Source organism: Mesoplodon bidens (assembly GCF_964165515.1).
Source record: "Mesoplodon bidens genome assembly, chromosome: 8".
NCBI classification, from domain to species: domain Eukaryota; kingdom Metazoa; phylum Chordata; class Mammalia; order Artiodactyla; family Ziphiidae; genus Mesoplodon; species Mesoplodon bidens.
Genome location: NC_138165.1, coordinates 78,486,393 through 78,506,116, shown reverse-complemented (window position 1 = coordinate 78,506,116; position 19,724 = coordinate 78,486,393). Strand labels below are relative to the sequence as shown.

The 19,724-nt window shown below is 43.4% G+C and overlaps 1 protein-coding gene across 2 annotated transcripts in view; it reads right to left on the bottom strand.

The window, feature by feature from the left end:
- Nucleotides 1-19,724, bottom strand: part of AOX1 (aldehyde oxidase 1) — a 77,151-nt gene extending 57,427 nt beyond the window's left edge. The window contains exons 1-11 of one of the 2 annotated variants that reach the window (XM_081242430.1): nucleotides 19,462-19,724; nucleotides 13,257-13,314; nucleotides 10,481-10,577; nucleotides 8,865-8,973; nucleotides 7,252-7,378; nucleotides 4,807-4,868; nucleotides 3,726-3,815; nucleotides 3,005-3,085; nucleotides 1,817-1,961; nucleotides 1,011-1,103; nucleotides 3-154 (exon numbers count right to left, since the gene is read on the bottom strand). In XM_081242430.1, coding sequence (XP_081098556.1) covers nucleotides 3-154; nucleotides 1,011-1,103; nucleotides 1,817-1,961; nucleotides 3,005-3,085; nucleotides 3,726-3,815; nucleotides 4,807-4,868; nucleotides 7,252-7,378; nucleotides 8,865-8,973; nucleotides 10,481-10,577; nucleotides 13,257-13,314; nucleotides 19,462-19,506 — 1,059 coding nt within the window. In that variant the 5' untranslated portion in view covers nucleotides 19,507-19,724. The remainder of the gene's footprint in view (nucleotides 1-2; nucleotides 155-1,010; nucleotides 1,104-1,816; nucleotides 1,962-3,004; nucleotides 3,086-3,725; nucleotides 3,816-4,806; nucleotides 4,869-7,251; nucleotides 7,379-8,864; nucleotides 8,974-10,480; nucleotides 10,578-13,256; nucleotides 13,315-19,461) is intronic. The other variant, XM_081242431.1, reaches the window with a different exon arrangement.

Genomic DNA, 19,724 nt, shown 5'->3' with positions numbered 1-19,724 from the left:
ACAGCCATGTTCCTGATCTGGGATCCAGCCAGAGTTCCCAAATGCTTCAAGAGAGCACAGTACATCTGTGTCTTCTCCTCCGGGAGCTTCAGGATCACATTAGCCAGGATGTCCTTCACCTGAGCCAGGCTGAGGGCGGCACCTAAGGTCAGTCCTGAAATGAAATCATTTGTAGATAACGCAACGTGATCACTGCTGACCTGGAAATGTCCATTAGATTTTAGACTACAGATATGGGATCTTTATGCTAAATACATGCTACCCTGCTTACTGGTGGTCATGGTGGTGACGGTGGGAATAGTGGTTGGTAATGGAGGTGTTCATGATGATGGTGAAGGAGGTGATGGTGTTGGTGACAGAAGAGGGGGTGAGAGTGATGGTTGTCATGGAGGCTAAATTTTCTGAATACTCACTGTGTCAAGCACTATGCTGAATGCTTCACAGAATCGTCTTGGATTCTAACAAAGCTTTGAAGTATTAATAGCCCTCCCCCCCACACTGAGATTCAGTTAAGTAACCTGACTAAGTTTTTCAGCTAATATATGACATGGTCAGGAATTGGACTCCAGAGCCAGACTCCAAACCCACATTTCATTGCTTCTCATCAGCGTCATTAAATCAATTTCCTTTATTGAAATGGAAAAGCCAGTTTGTAAGCTGCTTAATACGTAAACTTGTTTGGTTACTACTGTGCTTCTGGAGGGCAAAGACTCCATCTTTATCTTCTACCCAGCACTTAGCACAGTACCCTTCACTGAAGAGCTGTTACATTTCCCTCACACAGCAGACATAAAAGTTCTTCAGTGAAAATCCGACTCTTCAGACAATTAGTATCTCGTATAATTAGAGAGAATTCTTCCCTGAGCCTCCTCCAGAGTGTTATCACCTTACAAGGGAGTCTCTCTGTACCTTAAAATTATGAATAAGACTTTTTTTGCTTGTCTGCTGAGCAAAGCAAATAAGCTGATTAATGCATTTTAACTAAGAAAATAGGGACCTTAAGAACTCACCATTATCTGTATAGTTTACAACACTCAGTTCTTCAATTCTATCAGGAGAAATTATAACTGGGTGAAAGATGCCTTTAAATTTCACGTCAGGCCCTGAAGGATTAGGAAAAAAAAATAAGCAGACTGAGATGAAGGGGGTTAACTGCCTTTTAGATTTTGAAATTGTGATTAAAACTGATGTCTTTAAATATATAAAAATTACATATCTATTGGTCTGTTCATTGCCAAATCGCACAAACAGAGAACCGACGGGTGGATTTTCACTAAACTTGGGGAACTCTTTGGACTCGTCAGCCTTAAAACTTGGCAGACACGTCCAAGACCACTTGTGGCATACTCAAAATTCTCCTTGGGAAGACTCTAGGAGACTCCTCAAAGAAGTAGGCAGTCAAACAGAGTTTACAATGGACACTACAGAAAGAGCCTGTCACTGCAGTTTCAGAAAACCTATTATGGCCATTGAGACACCACTGAGAGAGGAAACAGCAATTTCAAATACAAGCTCCAGATCAGTCTCTACATGGAAAGACAGGACAGCTGTCACTGGAGCTGCTGCTGCTAATTTGTTACGGAGCAGGCCTCTTGGGTACAGCTCTGTGCACTGCTCTGGTTAGGGCAACAGGAATTCACTTATGTGATGGAAGTTGTAAAAGTCTCTTGAGCAGTGCTCAAGGGAAGTCAAGTATAAATGATTTAAAATGTTATTTCAGACTGCTTTTTCGGAGAACATGCATATATGAGGTTTTCTCCTCCCCAAAGGCCTTTTCCTCAGTTTCCTCATAAGAAGTCCCTGGGGATCTACATACCCACAGAGGTGTTCCCCATGACAACCGGGGCCTGGGGATACTTGAGTTTGGCTTCTAGAAGTTCGTTCAGGGTCACTGGAGAAATCCATGTCATCCTATCACCACCAAAAATCCTGGTCCTTTGTGGTTGTTTCTCAGCCATTGTCTATTGAAAAAGCAATAAAGATTCAAGATCGTCTCATGATAATATTTCCGCCTGTTTCTTCTCTGTCTTTACAGGAACAGAGAAAGGAGATAGAGATCTTTTTAAAAAATAAAATAAAAGTGGGACTTCCCTGGTGACGCAGTGGTAAGACTCGGCGCTCCCAATGCAGGGGGTCCAGGTTCGATCCCTGGTCAGGGAACTAGATCTCACATGCCACAAGTAAGAGTTCGCATGCCACAACTAAGGAGACCATGGGCTGCAAGTAAGACCCAGCTCAACCAAATAAATAAATATTTTAAAAAAATCATTGGAAAAAGCAAAACAAAATAAAATAAAATAAAAGTCACTTAAAAGTAGAGCTTTACTAGGAATCAGAGTACAAGATAAAATGTGACAATATTTTACTCCTCTGGAGACTATTCCAATACAGCTCCCTTTGGTGCTTTTATATCTCAAAAGAATCCATTTCAATGCTTAAAAATACTTTACATGCTTAATTTCGTCAAAACATTTAATGGAAGAATAAAACTCAGCAAAACCGGAAATAGAAAACACGTCTAAATCTACAGATGCTGTGATGTCTTTTCAGGACATTTTTTTTTTTTTTTTTGCTGTACGCGGGCCTCTCACTGCTGTGGCCTCTCCCGTTGCGGAGCACAGGCTCCGGACACACAGGCTCCGCGGCCATGGCTCGCGGGCCCAGCCGCTCCGCGGCATGTGGGATCTTCCGGGATAGGGGCACGAACCCGTGTCCCCTGCATCGGCAGGCGGACTCTAAACCACTGCGCCACCAGGGAAGCCCTCAGGACATTTTTTAATACATACTATCTGCTGCTTCTTACATTCAACTGTCCCCTGGTGGTGACTCCACCCTCATTCCTCCATCTCTGCCCTGGTCCCATACTCTTTAGACCTTGGACTGAGAATGGCAGGTGGATATTACCTATTCGCCAATCAGCTTTCGAGAGGATCCATAAGCAAATATCCTTCCTGGCATTTCACTGTGAATTCCTCTAGGATGAGCTCAACTTTGTCTTACTTACCATTAGCTCAGGAGGAAATATCAATTCCTGAGTTGGATCCAATGGCAGAAACTCCTCTTCTGAGAAGAATTTTAGATTTGTCTTAAACAGAGAAAGTACCAGAAGTTATTGTCATCAGGCAATTCTCCCTACTTTAAATCCTTTGTGGAATAAGGTCAGATGAAGGTAGGCATAGAAGAGACAGACAGACAAAAAACCCCACTGGTCAGCTATGGTACCTGGGCTCTAAGCCAAAGGCTCTAACACAGACCAGGTCACCAGCATCTCAGCGCAGATGCTGGTGGCCCTCCAAAGCCCTCAGACCCTGCACATGCTCCTTGGAGCCTGGGGGGAGCACAGGAGGCAGCAGCGTGAGACACAGCTGAGAACCAGAACACTCCCCTGAATTGCCACCTCTCTTATCACTCCCTGCCCTTCCATTTCCCTAACATCTCCACTAGAAAAAAGACTTGAAGAAGGCTTTTTTTAAACTAAGAGACAATAAGGGATCAATGTGTTCTCCCTCCTATATGTAGCTGGATGTGACCGAGAGTAACATCAGGAGTGAGGGATGAAGTTGTTAGGTTAGATTTTTCTTTTTTTTTTTGATAGAGATGGGGGAGGGGACATGCTGACACACCTCAAATTAGTTACCTTACGCAGCCATTTAGTCTTCCTAAAGGTAAGTTGGTCTCTACTCATGTCCTGAGAAAATCTTATAAAAAATTTACATTTCACTGACCTCATTTCCTTCCTCAAAGTCTGGTAATCCATTTATTCCTTGATCCAAACAGCAAACCCCATTTTCTTTACTTTGACAGCAGCCAGAAGTCTAGTGGGTGAAAAAAACAAATAACCAAGAATTTATTGTTGATTCTACTAAATATTTTTTCGGCTTTATTGAGATATAATTAACAAATAAAATTGTGTATATTTAAAGTGTACAACATGACTATTTGACATGCATATACTTTGTGAAATGATGACCACAACCAGGTTAATTAACACATCCATCACCTCACATAGTTAACCATTTGTGTGTGTGTGTGTGTGTGTGTGTGGTGAGAACACTTTAGGTCTACTCTCTTCACAAATTTCAAGTACACAACACAGTATTATTACTATAGTCACCAGGCTGTAAAGATCTTATAACAAAGTCTGGCACATGGCAATAAATATTAACAATGGTTTAATATTTAATATTTAATTAATAAGAAATAATTAATTTATTATTAATAGTTTATTAATAAATATTAATAACAAATATTATTATTATCACTCTGTTCTTAGGATACACTGCTTTCATCATTTAAATTCCAAAGGGCCGCCTTATGTCCCTCATTTCAACATTGTTCATCTATTCATTCAACAAGCATCGATTGAGTGCCTATTCCGTTGGTGCACAGTGACTCAGCCTCTGCGTCAAGCAGACCACCTTCTGGTGAAGAGATGGAAGAGCAAATGGGCAATTACACCACCGTGTGCCCAGTGCTGTGATAGGGGTGTGCTCAGAGGGCTGCGGGAGCAGCGGGGCAGGGTACCCAACCCAGACAAGCAGGTCAGTTAAGACCCCTTGGAACAATGACCCACAGCCAATGTCGAAGTGCTCACGTGCTGCCTTTGTGGCTACCAGGGCAAGCTCAATGAACCAGGGTAGGCGCCCTGCTCAAGATCAAGTAACAAACAGCAATTATGGACCTTGAGATAAGAAGTAGCCCTGCATTAGTGACAACGGGCTATTTTCTTAATCACACCTGCCAACCCGCACCATTTTGTTTCATTGAGGAAAAAATATACTCAGAAATGTGTTCCTTTCTACTCACTTTACAGAAAGTCTTGCATGCATCGATTATGGGCCTGTATCCAGTGCAACGGCACAAGTTACCTGAAAGGGAAAAACCCAACTCTGTTAATCAAGGAACCTAGAGAGAGGCACCCTCTGCCAAATGCATGCTGGAAATAAGGACCCCATCCAAGAAGGAAACCCTGTTGACATTTTGGTCCCCAAATCCACAAAGTCGGATTATTTTTTTGTCAGCTACTTGGGATACCTGGTTGATAGTCTTGAGGTAGTCTAACAACTCAGCTATTTGTACTTTCTCTCTGTAAACAGTTTTTATATCCTCTGCTTGTGATAGGTGCTCAAAGAATACAATGATTTCGGGGCTTCCCTGGTGGCGCAGTGGTTGAGAGTCCACCTGCCAATGCAGGGGACACGGGTTCGTGCCCCGGCCCGGGAAGATCCCACATGCCGCGGAGCAGCTGGGCCCGTGAGCCATGGGCGCTGAGCCTGTGCATCTGGAGCCTGTGCTCCGCAATGGGAGAGGCCACAACGGTGAGAGGCCCGCGTACCACCAAAAAAAAAAAAAAAAAGAGGGAATGGAAGGAGAGGGAGTGAAGAAGGCCAAAAAAAAAAAAAAAAAGAATACAATGATTTCAAGCCAAGAACTCTTGGTCTATAGGCACATTCAAGAGCTAAGCTTCACAACCCAAATGCCCATCAACAGATGACTGGGTTAAGAAGATGTGGTGCATATACATATAATGGAATGTTACTGAGCCATCAAAAAAGAATAAAATACTGCCATTTTCAGCAATGTGGATGGACCCAGAGAATGTTATGCTAAGTGAAATAAGTCAGACAAAGACAAATACTGTATGATATCATTTATATGTGGAATTAAAAAAATAATACAAATATACAAAACAGAGACAGACTCACAGACATAGAAAACAAACTTTGGTTACCATAGGGGAGAAGGAAGCAGAAAGGCAAATTAAAAGTATGGGATTAACAGATACAAACTATTATATATAAAATAAACAACAAGGATTTACTGTATAACACAGGGAATTTTACCCATTATCTTGTAATAACCTACAATGGAATATAATCTGCAAAAATACTGAATTACTATGCTGTACACCTGCAACTAACACAATATTGTAAATCAACTATACTTCAATAAAAATTTTTATTTTCCATATGTAGTAAAAGACAATGTAAATAAAGCTACATTGTACATCATTTTTTTTTGATATTTAAAAAAAAGAGTTAAGCTGCAGTCGATAGAAAGATCAAAGGCATTATATAGCAGCAAAGATAATTTTCAAACTCTGGAAGCAATTGGGCACACAATTTATTTACAGTAAACCATTAGGCCAGTGTTCCTCCACAGTGGTCCATATCCCATGTTCTCCTCCAATCCCCAAATCTGGCATCTATTTAAAACACAAAGCCACTGAAGCCAGCTGTCTGGGGTTCGGTCCCAGGAATCTTCATTCTTTACAAACTCCTATGTAAGTCTTAAGCACCCGAAAATTTGAGAACCCCATGTCACTTGTTCACATCACAAACGGCCACGAGATCAAATGCATAATAAGACTTAAGGGAAATAAGGCGGAAGACAGTTTGTGTCTTATGCACCTCCCCTTTCTACTTCTGTTTAGTCTTGTCTTCCCTGGAACACTTTCGCAGAGGAGCTGAACACATGAGCTTTAGGCCCATGTAACATGGCAGAGAAATAAGGTCCCTGGGAGACAGCAGACAAGTAGAGCCATGGAGAATTTCACCAGAAATAGGATTTGGGAGGCACTCATTCTTTAGAATTGTTCAGAGTCTTGTTAATGAAGACCTCCCCCTATCCCCCGCTACACACACACACACACACACACACACACACACACACACACACTGAGTTCCTGAATTTGATAAACTAGCTCCAGATAAAGGCAGTTCTTTGAAATAAGTATCACCAGAAGATGTCAGTCTCTTTGATTTCATGTTGCACTCATCAGGAGCCCTCTGATAACTTCATATTGCCCTGAAAGCACCCACCTGATAGGAGAGAGCAGCATGTGGAGATAACTGGACCCTTTCCAAGGGTAAATGAATAAACTGGCTTTGTAATTATTATTAAAATAAGCACACAATAAAAAAGGGAGGAGACTCTTACAGATTAAGAGAGACTTGAGAAATATATCAGCCAAGTGCAATGTGTGGATCGTGTTTGAATCCTGATTTGAACAAACTAACTCCTCCACTTATTGGTGGCATCATTTTTAGTAAATTACTCTCTTTAAACCTCAGTTTCTCCATCTATGAAATGGGGGATAATAATAATGCCTACCTTATAAAGTTATCATAAAGAGTAAATGAGGTAATTTTTATATAGCACTTAATGTAGTGCGTGGCACCTGATAAATGTCTAATGTTAGCTATCATTGTCAACATCATTTAAAAATTAAAGCACACACATATAACCTACCACCAAGAGCATCAGTTAACTGACTCAGGGTGGGCTCTGGGTGGTTCCTCAGCAGCGTGTAGATGGACATCACCATCCCAGGGGTGCAGAAGCCACACTGTGTGCCATGACACTTGGCAATCCTCTCCTGGAAGCACAGAAAGGTTGAAAGGCAGAATCTTGGGCCTGACCCCAGACCTAATGAATCAGAACCTGCATTCTGACAAGATCCCTGGGTGGTTCACATGCACATTAAAGTTGGAGAAGAAGCCCTGGAAAATCCTTCTCAGCCTTGGTGTCTCCCTTTCTTGGGCTGGGGTGGCCATGATGACTGATCCTCAACAGCTTTTGAGCTTCACTGAAGGTTCTCAGCTTTCAGAATCACCAGGGGAGCTTTAAAATTTCCAAGGTCCAAGCAGTACCCCAGACCATTTGACTGAGAATCTCTGGGGGTGGGGCACAGACATATATTTTTTAAAGATTCCCAGGTGTTTCAATCTGTAGTCCAGAATGGGAAATCACCGAGATAAAGGAAGTCCTTCAAAGAAATGAACTGAATTATATTCAGGTTGAGGGAAAAAAAAATTTTTATTTCCCAAGTGCCTTTATCTGCCCACTATTGCCCTAACATTTCAGCACACAGGAATTCTTTTACAAAGTGCCATCATTAATCCAAAAAACAATCAAGAAGGAAACATTGCCTTGATTTCTCTTCCAAATCTCCCCCTAGCCCCCAGCCTGTTCTCTTTGGAGTCTAACTTCAAACGTGCAACCCCATTTCGGAAGCTGTCATCTGTCTACACTGCAGCCAGGAGATGGGCGGCAGGTACTAAATGAAAGGGTGTCTTCATGCCTCCGAACAGCGAGTCCCACAAGCATACCCAGGCAGAATCTGCTCCTTCTAGGTAAAGAGGTTTCATAGAAAATAAACAGAACCCAAGATTCCTTCAAGCACAGAGAATTTGAACTTTGGCCATTTTCTATGTTGCCCCTATCTTTTTCCTCTTCCACCCTCTCCTCTTAAGTAGTACTCATTAACTTAGATAAAAACAAGTAGCAACTGCATTTTTCTGGGCAATGTATAAATAATTGAAAGAGTCAGGAGTCTGAGGTGCCCTTTCATTAAGGCAAAGTTCTAACAAGGTGCCTCCTTAGGAGAAAAGCCTCAAAATTCATTAACAACTCCTATTATATATCTTCCAAACAAGCCCTAAATTTAACAAATCTTTTTGGTAGCTGAGATTTTCACTCAGCTTTAAAATCATGTTATCTTCCTCTTTATAGAAAAAAAATATTAAGATTATATACCCCAAGGCACTTGGCTCTCATTTTTTTATAAGTTTGGAAAATGTAAAATGGACAGGTCCCATCTAATTAGAATATAGAAAACAATGCTAGTGATGTCAAGATTTTTTTTTTTTTTAAAGAGAAAGTTCTCTAGTCTTTCAAAAGTATTTTTCTAAGAAGTCAGTCACATGTCCCAGGTTTCACTCCTGGCCCGCAGCTTGGTGTCATCTGTTGGCTGTGATCAAGCAGCAGGGCTCATTGCTCTACTGTATTAATTTCAAGAACTCATCATGTCATTAATGGTTTTCGAAGCACAGAAACCCTATGAAGAAGAGGTGCATCCTCACCTGAACAGGATGAATCCTGGTCTTGGTGCTTCCTATGCCTTCTACTGTGGTGACGGCAGCCCCATACAGAGAACAGATGGGAATCAGACAGGCGTTGGCTGGATAATGTCTTCAGAATGAAAAAGAGAAGCACAAACTACACTGTATCTGGTGGGAAAGGAGCACCACCAACGTGGCAGGTTTTGTATAATGTCCCAGGTTTTGCATATACATTTTGTCCTTAGCTCATGGCCATTTTACAGAATAAGACTCTGAGGGTCAGAGTGAGTTGCTCAGGGTCACAACTGGAGTGTCAGATAGGATTCAAATCAGGCCTCCTAATTCTAACTCCAGAACAGTTTCCACTAACTTTGTTTTTTTCTCTTGATTGAGGGGCTGACATTCTCCTCTCCAGTCACGTGTGACAATCACCTAGAGCATATTTCATCCTCCAAGCAGATGCTGGGCAAGGGGTTAGTTGGGCAATAAAGTTAAATTGATATTGTGCCTCAGAAGAAGAAATAGGGTGTGGATACAGAACTCCTCAATCCCACAAACCTACTGCTAGAAAATGTCTAACTCAAAACGACTCCTAAAATGTTCTATTTACCAAACAAAATTACAATAAATACATGAAATGAACGTTCAACCTCAAAAGCAATCAAGAGAGATTCAAATTAAGCAATGAAAAATCATTTTTATCAAAGAAAATGACAAAGATTTTAAAAAATTGTAATATGCATTATTAGCAAAGGTTTGGGAAAATGGAATTCACATATTGCTGAAAAGAATGTAAACTGATAGAGCTCTTCTGAGAGACATTTTGCTGGAAGGCGTAAAAACTTAAAGACGCATTCACTCTTTTATCCTCTAATTCCATCTCCATGGATCTATCATAAGGAAATCATCACAAACATAAATATAAACATATATATACACATGAATGCTCACACTCCTCATAATAGTGAAAACCAAAAAATAATCTAAGTGATCACTATTTGGGGGTTGGTTTTGATACACCCAAACAACAGAACATATACAGCCATTAAAATTACATTTATTATTTTGCAAAGATATTCATGAGAAGTTCAGCAAAAAATAGAGGTTTCTAAGCTGTATAGGCAGTATGCTTCCTTAAGTATACACACAAAAGAAAGACTGGAAGAATATTTTTCATTTATTAAATAAATGTAAATATTTATTGAGTGCCTACTGTGTGCCAGGTGGAGTACCAGGCACTAGGACTCATTGGTGAACAAGACAGATAAAATCCCTGCCTTTGTAGAGTATATATTCTAGTTGAGGGAAGATAGACAATACATAGGTACATAGACAATACATACATACACAAACATACGGTGAGGAGTGCTATGAATACCTTAATATAGGCGAAGGGAGTAGGGAGTTGCCAAGGTGAGATGGGGCACTGCTATGGAGAAGGTGATCAGGGAGGGCTGAGAATGTAACATTTTTGCTGGAACCGGAATGATTTGATGCCCATCAATGTATCCCCAATGCCTATCACAGTTCCTGTCACATAGTAGGTGCTCAATGCATATTTACCAAAGGAAGAAGAAAAACAAAGTTCAAAGCTACAAAAATTCAACCATATCTGGACTTTGCAGCAAGGTACCTACCTTATCCTCTTGGTAATGGGGTTACATTGTGATATCATCACCGTGCAGGCACCACAGCCTCCTGCTCCACAGCCATATTTAGTTCCTGTGAGTCGGACTGGAAAAAGCACAGTTAAAGATAGTGTGTTTTCCATAATTCTCTTTGTGAAATAGCTCTGACCTTAGGAGACAACACCATCAAAGACTCTTCAATGTACAGTTAAGTTTGATACTTATTTATCAAATAATGTATGTATGTCTTAGCTGCTATTACTTATAATCTTGTAAATTCTTTATTTCCATTTGCGTGTTATATCTAGTCTCTTCCTTTTTAAAACAACTGGACCCCAGGTTGCCAAAAATAAGGCCAAACTTAAAAAAACGAAGAGTCTACACATATAAGGCCTTGAGGATTTGAAGGTATGAGTACACTGTATATCTGTTCTTATCCTTATCTGTGTCTTTGATGACATACAAAGTGGGATGTCAAATTGTAAATAATTCTTAGAATATTTGTGTCATGTTATACAAGTGTGCCATATTTCTCTGCTTCTCAGTGGCAGAAACTGCTAGTTGTTTCCCAATATCTTTTCCCTCATTCTTTCTTGGTAATAGAAATCCTAATTTTTGAGCTACACACATGGTTGCCCAGAATTAAAAAAATACATTTTCACAGCCTCCTCTGATGCTTGGTGGGGTCATTAACAATGTTGGCCAATGGATGTAAGCATAAAGGCTGTTTTTGACATCCAGGAGGGAAATGTCCTCAAAGGGAGAGGGGTGCCCCTCCTTCATCCCTTACTTCTTCCTATTTGCTGGAATTCAGATATGATGGCTGGACCTCAGTTAGTCATCTCTGACCATGAGGAGAAAGCTTCATGCTGGGGAGGGTGAAGCAGCAAGATAGAAAGAGCTTGGTTCCTGATAGTGTTGTGACAATGCTTTGCTAGCCTGGATCTACCTACCTTTGGAATTCCTTTGTGTGAGTATGACAACCATGAGAATGTGCCTCAGAGACTTCCTTCAACATAGAGGGTAGCTGACCAAGAGACCCAACTGCTGCACTTTGATATCCATCACCCCACTTTTCATCAAGGCCATGCCTCACATGGGCTGCTTCCCACCAATGGCTCAGTGCTATGCAGAGGTATGGGAGTCCTTGTCAACCATTCTCAGTGGCTTTGATGAACGTGCCTTAGACTGCACAGCAGTCTGAGACCCTTCAACTCAGCCTTCTCCCCCTCTCTTCCTTACAGGTCTCAGTCTTCTATGGCTGTCTCCCTATTTCACTCAGGCATTTTTCCTAATAAAACCCTTGCATATTTAATCTCATTTTTTGGTGTGTGCTTCCCAGAGAACCTGAGATAACACAATGAGAAAGAAATAAACTTCTATCTTGTTTACTGCTATTGGGATTTTCTGTCACTCACAAGTGAACCAAGTCTTAAATATCACATTGGTACCATGGATAACCAGGAAATTAGTATTAATTACTTTTATGTCCAAAAACCTTGAGGACTTCCCTGGTGGCACAGTGGTTAAGAATCCACCTCCCAATGCAGGGGATATGGGTTCGATCCCTGGTCTGGGAAGATCCCACATGCCGTGGAGCAACTAAGCCCATGTGCCACAACTACTGAGCCCACGTGCTGCAGCTACTGAAGCCCGTGCGCCTAGAGCCCGTGCTCCTCAACAAGAGAAGCCACTGCAGAATGAGAAGCCTGTGCACCTCAACAAAGAGTAGCCCCTGCTCGCCACAACTAGAGAAAGCCTGTGCACAGCAATGAAGACCCAATGCAGCCAAAAATAAATTAAATTAATAGAATAATAATAAAAAAAAAACCTTGAATGACTTTCAGAAAATAGCTATTGATATTTTCTGAGTTGTGTGCTCTTTTGGGAATTTCACTCTCTCTGGGAGAAAAATGTACAAATTCCTATTGTCACACAAGTTTGCATATAATGTAGTGGGGTCCACAGACCTCTGGAAGCCCACTGGAGTTCATGTGTAGCAGGATAAGAATCCATTCCTTAGATGACTTTTATTGAGAAAGTGTTTCCAAGGTAACATTTTCAGGTTTAATTTCTCTATTGTTCTTTCACTTTCATTTCAGGAGATTTCTGTGCTCTCTTTTTCTTTTTCTTTTTTTAATAACTTTTATTATTTGTTTATTATTTTATTTTTTATTTTTGGCTGCGTCAGGTCTTAGTTGCAGCATGCGAGATCTTTCATTGCGGCGTGCAGGCTCTTCACTGCAGTGCGTGGTCTTCTCTCTCTAGTTGTGGCTCACATGCTCAGTAGCTGCAGCGTGCGGGCTTAGTTGCCCCGCCGCATGTGGGATCTTAGTTCCCCGACCAGGGATCAAACCGCGACCCCTGCATTGGAAGGTGGATTCTTAACCACTGGACCATCAGGGAAGTTCCTGTGCTCGCTTTTTCTAATGGGCATGATGATTAGTCCTTGAAGGTAGAATATCAATATTGTGACTCTTAATTCTAAAGGATGTTTAATTAAGCCATTTTAGCACCCATTGCTTTAATTCCCATTGTTAGCTTCTCCATTTTATTCAACATATTTAATGCCAAAACAGAGATTAGAAAGAACTTGGTTCTCTGATAAGCACAATTGTTCACTGCCTACAAAACTCCGATCTAGGACTTTCTTAAAGATGAACATAAAACCGTAGTAGGGAATATGACTCAGTGTGGCTCTAAAAAGATATTTGAAATATCACTTGATGAGGATATCAGGGATATACACACATACACACATATACACACTGAAAGCAAAGGATACGCTTCTTCCTCAGATATGGTAACAGCATTGTTTCAGGATCGACATTTTTTTCTATCACCTGTACCAAAAGAAAGAGTTTAACTCACAAAGCTGAGAGAACTAGAATATTTACATTGGGGGGCTCATGCTAATTTCATGCACTCTTCTACTCATATTCTAAACTTGATTTAATGTTTACGGAACACCTGTGATATACAAATCACCTCTCTGAAGTGTGAAGTCTACATCTTGAGCCCGGCCACTACTTTGCCACTGTCCTTGGTCCTGAATTATCACTGTTCTCTAAGGCAGTGGGTGTTTCTACTAACAAAACATTAGTGACTCCTGTCCAACTTCTCCTAGAAAGTCTGAAGCAAGTGAGGGTAAAGATAACAGTAGAACTGAATATAGGAGGGGGAGGAAGAGAAAGAGAGAGGTGGGGGAGGTCTCCTGGACTAGAACAGTCTCTGAGAAATTGATATAGTTTTTTTTTTAAAGACTTGTTTGTTCACCATGTTCAAAGAATTACATTTTCCAGAAAGAGATCACAACCAACCATGGCTCCCAAATCTAAGAGACAAAGGAGAAGAGAAAATGATCCAAAGATGTGCAAGCAAAGACACACTTAAGAAGTTTGTGTGGGCAGCCTAGCAGCATGGCAGTTAGAACAGCAGCACCCAATGGATGGCATGACTGAAATGTCACGATTGGTTATGTTTTCCAAAGTGATCGTGTTTTCTCTTTTTTGATGACAAATTTGGATTTCTTTTAGATTCACAAACAGAAGCATGATTTACTTCACAATTTCAGAACTAGAAATCATCCTTCACCATGTTATACTAATTTTCCCTTCTGGAAAGTAGGTGACGAGGGGACACATGCTTCCTCACCCTTAATTCTAAGTGGCCATAGTCTGGGCAAAGTGAGGCACGTGCCAATTACCAAGGTCAGATCTGTGCCCTAGAGGAATGTGCAATATGGTAAGAGAGAAGTGATTATGTGTGTGTGTGTGTGTGTGTGTGTACACATACTAGAATACAAGGAAAACTGTGGGACGTCCACAGGCATCCCCAAGTAAATTGGTCCTCAAATGGAACTCTTTATTTCCCAAACTTACTTCTTCCTTTCTTTTCCCTAACTTGTTTAATAGCCTTACCATCTGCTGGGTCACCTAAGCTTAAAAAAACTGCGCTACCTTCGACATTTTCTTTCCTTCAATCCACCACAGTCAGCATCATCAAGTCCTGTCATTTACACTTCCAAAACGATTCTCTAAACACCCTTCACTTCTACTGTCACTCCCTGAAATCCACCCTTATCACCTCCAGCCTGAACAATGATAACAGCTGCCTAACAGGTCTCCTGCCTCCATTCCGGGCAGCCGCAATGCCACCCTCTATACCACCACTGGAGCAACCTCTCTAAAATCCAAGTCTGATCATGTCCTGTATCTGCCTAAATCCAACACTGGCTCCTGGATGCCAAACTGCTCTGCTGGGAATTCCTGAATCACTCAGGGTGCTTGTTAAAATGAAACCCCTATCGAATCATGATTTCTGGGACAGGGAACCAGAAAATGTGCATCTTTCATGAATACACTGAGCGGGTCTTAGGTGAATTTCTACTCAAGAGCCCCTGGAACACAAGAAGAAATTCAAATTCCTGAGCATAGCCTACAAGGCCTCTTTGAGACTTTCCATCATTTGTCATTCAACACATGCATCTTGAACTCTGGTCACGTGGGAGAACTGGCTGGTCCCAGCAGTGCAGGGACTTTTACCCTTAACTACATTTGCTTATAGGATTCCCTCTGTCCTGAAAGTCCTTCCTCTCTTCTCTACTTGGCCAAAGTTTGTATGCCACTCAAAGCCCTGCTCAAATGTTCTTTCCTGTGGGATGTGCTGCCATTTAATATATGCTTCCCACTCTCTGCTCCAAGAAACAGTCCTCCTCTGTGCTCCCGTGGTCAACATCTACACATCTTTCACAGAACGTGTTACTCGGCAGCATAATTAGTTGTGTATGTATAAGCCTCTCTTGATCCTGAGAGAAACCACCTTCCATTATTCTTTAGGTCAAACACTGAACTAGGTGCTGGGGATATATGATAAGGACATAATAAATGTTAATCTAAATGAATAACTTGATATGTACAATTTGCTATGAGAACACTAAGGAAGGAGGGATGATTTCTCACAGGCTGGGACTTATGAACAGAAGAAAAGAAAGAAAAACAGAAGAACCAGTAATGGTGGCAGAAACTACTGATTGTCTATCTCAGCATGCTTTCTCCCTTTCTTCCTTCCTGCTGTCTGTAATAAAGATCACGTGGCTAGAATGCCAGCAACCATTTTAGACCATAAGGCAACACATTAATGGCAACAGGGGAAAAAAAAGAAAAGAAACTTGGGTCTCAGATGATACCAAGAAGCTTCTAGACCAGCTCTGCCATGTCTATCCCCAGATACAGTATCCTTTATGTAAAAGTAAACATGAATTATATCTTTTTTGAACTACTTAGTTTTGAATTTGTGCCATTTGCAGGTGAAACTAATTCTAATTCATACATATGATGATGAATCCTCAGAAGCCCAATCTTAATGGAGAGACAGGATCTGGGTAATAAAGAGCACTTTAGGCTTGAGAGATATTTGTATTTTCATAAGGAATTAATGGCAGAGCAGGCCTTGCTTGCTTGGGTATTTGTTCCCGGAGATGTCTCAAGAGATTTGTTCCCGGAGATGTCTCAAGAGTGGACTTTGGCTCAAAGTGCCACTGGCTTGAAATGTGTTTACTTTTCTTGACTTGGTGGATGGCACATTTGGAGGAGGGAAGTGGGGCAGGGATCTGGCATGTACCCTGTCCCGGCAGGTCTTGGAGTGAAACAGGGAGGTCAGGACTCAGATGGTAGCTGGCAGGGGGTGGGGAGGGAGGGCGGGAATGAGGGACAGAGTTATTCTCACTGACTCTGGTTGGGAGAAATGATGCCAGCTCTCAGCTCAGGGTCATTGCATGTTTTTGTCTCAGTAAAGCCTTGCATGTTGCAAGGGTGGCATGTGTCCCTCTGTATCTCCACTGGCCCTTTGGGAGGTAAGTTCACATTGCACAAGGCTGACAAATCACTTTCCTCTGTGCAGGGCTTGTGACTAGTGCATGAAGGGGGCCTTGCCAGATACAAGACAGAGGCAGAAAGAAGAAAGAGAAAGAGATCAGGAGGAGAGAGAAAGGGGTAAAAGAACAGAAAATAAGGAAAGCTGAGAGGAAGAAGACAGGAGAAAGAGGTGTGTATTGTGGGACATGGTGAGGAGAGAAAGAGGGAAAGAGGCCTGAGGGGACAACCAGTGAGGAGGCCCTCAAGCTGCTGAGTGTTAGAGCAGAGAGCACAGGACTCAAATCCACGCCTCACCATTTCCAAAGCCCACACCGTTGATCTCTACGCCTCACTGCTTCATAAAACGAGTTGCTACAGTTCCTGAGATGTGTTGAGAGTGGCATCCAGGATGTAATTTATTCCTGGGTTCTGCCTCCCGCAAACTCCGTGTTAACTGGGTCACCTGCTTTGGAGGCTGCTGGTGAAGCGAGTGAGATTTCAGAAATCTCTCCGCAGCTAGATCTCTGACCAACGTGCATGGCCTTAGCCCCTACCCAATGACACCTTTTGGCGACTTGGGGGGATTCTGCAAAAAACCCAGACTGGAGGCCAATGACATCACCCAGAGTCTCCTAACTGGTTTCAAAGCTTCCTTTCAAGGGCAGGATTTTAATCCCAGAGGTTATGTTTGACTTCAAGACCCCCTCTCCTGGTGGCTTTCTTCCCTCACTTTTCTCGACAGCCACTCACCCTCTGAACCAGAGACTTTATTCTAATTCTATCCATGTGTCAATCAGGCTTGATTTCTGGGATTGAAGCACACACCTAACAGAATTTGGAAGGGAGGGGCGGGAATGGAAAAGGGTGACATAATTTCTTTTAACAGGGTAATTGCAAAAACTAAATCAATATTTCTAGAATGCACTTTCCAAATGATCACAGGGCTTTTGGCCCATAGATAAAACAAGCCCACAGATAAGGACCAGCTTATCTATTTTTAAAAATCAACAGAGCACGGGCTTTCCTGGTGGCGCAGTGGTTGAGGGTCCACCTGCCAATGCAGGGAACACGGGTTCATGACCCAGTCCGGGAAGATCCCACATGCCGTGGAGCGGCTGGGCCCGTGAGCCATGGCCGCTGAGCCTGTGCGTCCGGATCCTGTGCTCCGCAACGGGAGAGGCCACGACAGTGAGAGGCCCGTGTACCGCAAAAAAAAAAAAAAAATCAACAGAGCACGAACTATTATTAGCCATTCTGTTAAAAGTTCCACTACAGTTTGTTTGGGAGCAGGGAAGGGAGGAGGGGGAGAAGCAGCTAGACTCAAACACCTGTTTCCTCCTTTAACCAAAACCCTTTCCATCTCCTCCAGAGCCCCTGGCCACATCTCCAGCCCCACCGGCCTCCTTGCTAACCCCCCGAGCACGAAGAAATCCTCGTGTCTGAGGATCTTTGCACCTCCGCTCCCTCGGTCTGGAATGCTTTTCCCTCAGACGTCTGTTCCTCACTTCATACTGGCCACAACTCAAATGTCAGCCTCTCAGAAAGTCTTAAGCATCCATCCCGCCTGAAGAACCAGCTCTCGCCCCTCTCCGGCCCCTCACTCTGCTTTATTTTTTATCCTGGCATTTATCACTGCCTGGCTTGATACATTTCTATTTATTTATATGCTTGTCGTCTGTCTCCCCAGCACAACATAAACTCCGTGCAGACAGGGACTTGGTCATTTCTGTGCTCTGTTGTGTCCCCTGAGGGCATTGGAACACTGGCATAGAGCAGGCCCTTAAATAAATGGATTAAAAACTCACTATCACTCTTCTTGAAGTAGGCAGTATTATCTCTGTTTAACAGAGGAACTGAGGCTAGGTTAGGTTGTCTCCCTAAGAATTGGAGCTGGAAATGAATACTTGTTTGTCCAAATATAAAGGCCAGAGCTGTGTCTACTATACCATTCAGTTATGCAAAAGAAAAAAAGAAATGACATCACGTGATCACTTCAAACCCAACTCCCATCTGCCATCCTCACCCTTATCATGGATCACGCTCATAGCAGTCCTGCGACGGGGTCCTAACGGCCCCCAACGCGGTTCAGGAAAAACAGGCTCATCTTACCCAGGGTGGAATCCAGGCAGCAGGAACAGAGGAAGATTTTATAGGGTCTAGAACTTGCACAGTTTGGGGGAGGGAATCCTCTTTAAGAAAAATAATACAAAATCCAAATTCGAAATTAGGCTCAGGGCTTTAGAAGAGGCCTCACAAGTGAGAGGCCCTGATGCTTGACCTTCCTTAGCTTTCTGGTGAGTCCCTGTGCCAGTCAGGGAAAGTCGGGCTATCCCGGCCCAGAAGCAAGGATCACAGGGGGGCTCTGAAGGCCCCGGCGCGTGGAAAGGCCGCTATCACGGCCCTTGCTCCCTTGTCTGCTCTTAAGGAAGCCCTTTAACACTCCTGCCTCGGTTTCCCCCTTGCAAAGTGCTGGGAGAACATGAAGAGTGAGCAGTCTATGGTCACGTCTGTGGGAGTGTTTTAAAGGATTCCCCGGGCGCTTTGCTGCCTCCAAACATCGGACAATAGCTGGAACTGCCCCAGAGGATCTGCAGAGCCAGCACGGCTTCTGAGAGGGCAGCTGCCGCGCCAGCAGTGGACCCACTAAGGACCTTCGAGTCCCCAGAGGAGGGTGTCGGCTCAGCGCTGCCAGGAACTAGCTGTGACTTTGGAAACGATGGGAGTGAGAGGTCTCAATGAATTCATTTCTATGGTCCTGTCCTGACTCCAAACCGGTCTCTCCTCATCCAAACACACCCAAGAGCTGAGGCCTAATGAAAGACCTTCCCGTTTGGGGGTGGGTTTGACGGAGGGAGGATTTGGGAGTGCTGACTGCCGAATAAGGACAGTCATTTCTCTTCCTGTTTATGGGGCAGGGTGCGGTTGATACTACTCAGCCTGTGCGTCTTGGAAGGAGAGGAGAAAGGAACATGAGGAAGGCGGGACCCAAAGATCCAGGCAGTCCCTGAAGACGCATCCTTTCCCTGCCCCGACGCGCAGGCAAACCCGCGTGCAGCCCAGGGCCCGGCGCGTGAGCAGCGCTCCAGTACCGGGGAGGTCCGGCGGGACGGCCGGGCAGCCCCGGGGCGCGCTCACCTTGCGGCCGTTCACGTAGAAGAGCAGCTCGGCCGTCCCGTCCATGGTGGCGGCCCGCGGTCCCACCGCGCGGGCCCGCGGTCCGAGGATCCCGAGGAAGAGTCGCCGGCACCTGGGACCCGACGACGCAGACCGGGCTGCAGAGGCCTAAAGTCCAGCCACCCCCGAGGGATAAAGTCCCAATTCAGATCCAAAGTGCGGTGAGCGCCCGGCCAGGAAAGCTCTCCCACGGATATCAGGACGTCACCGCCGCGCTCCCTCCG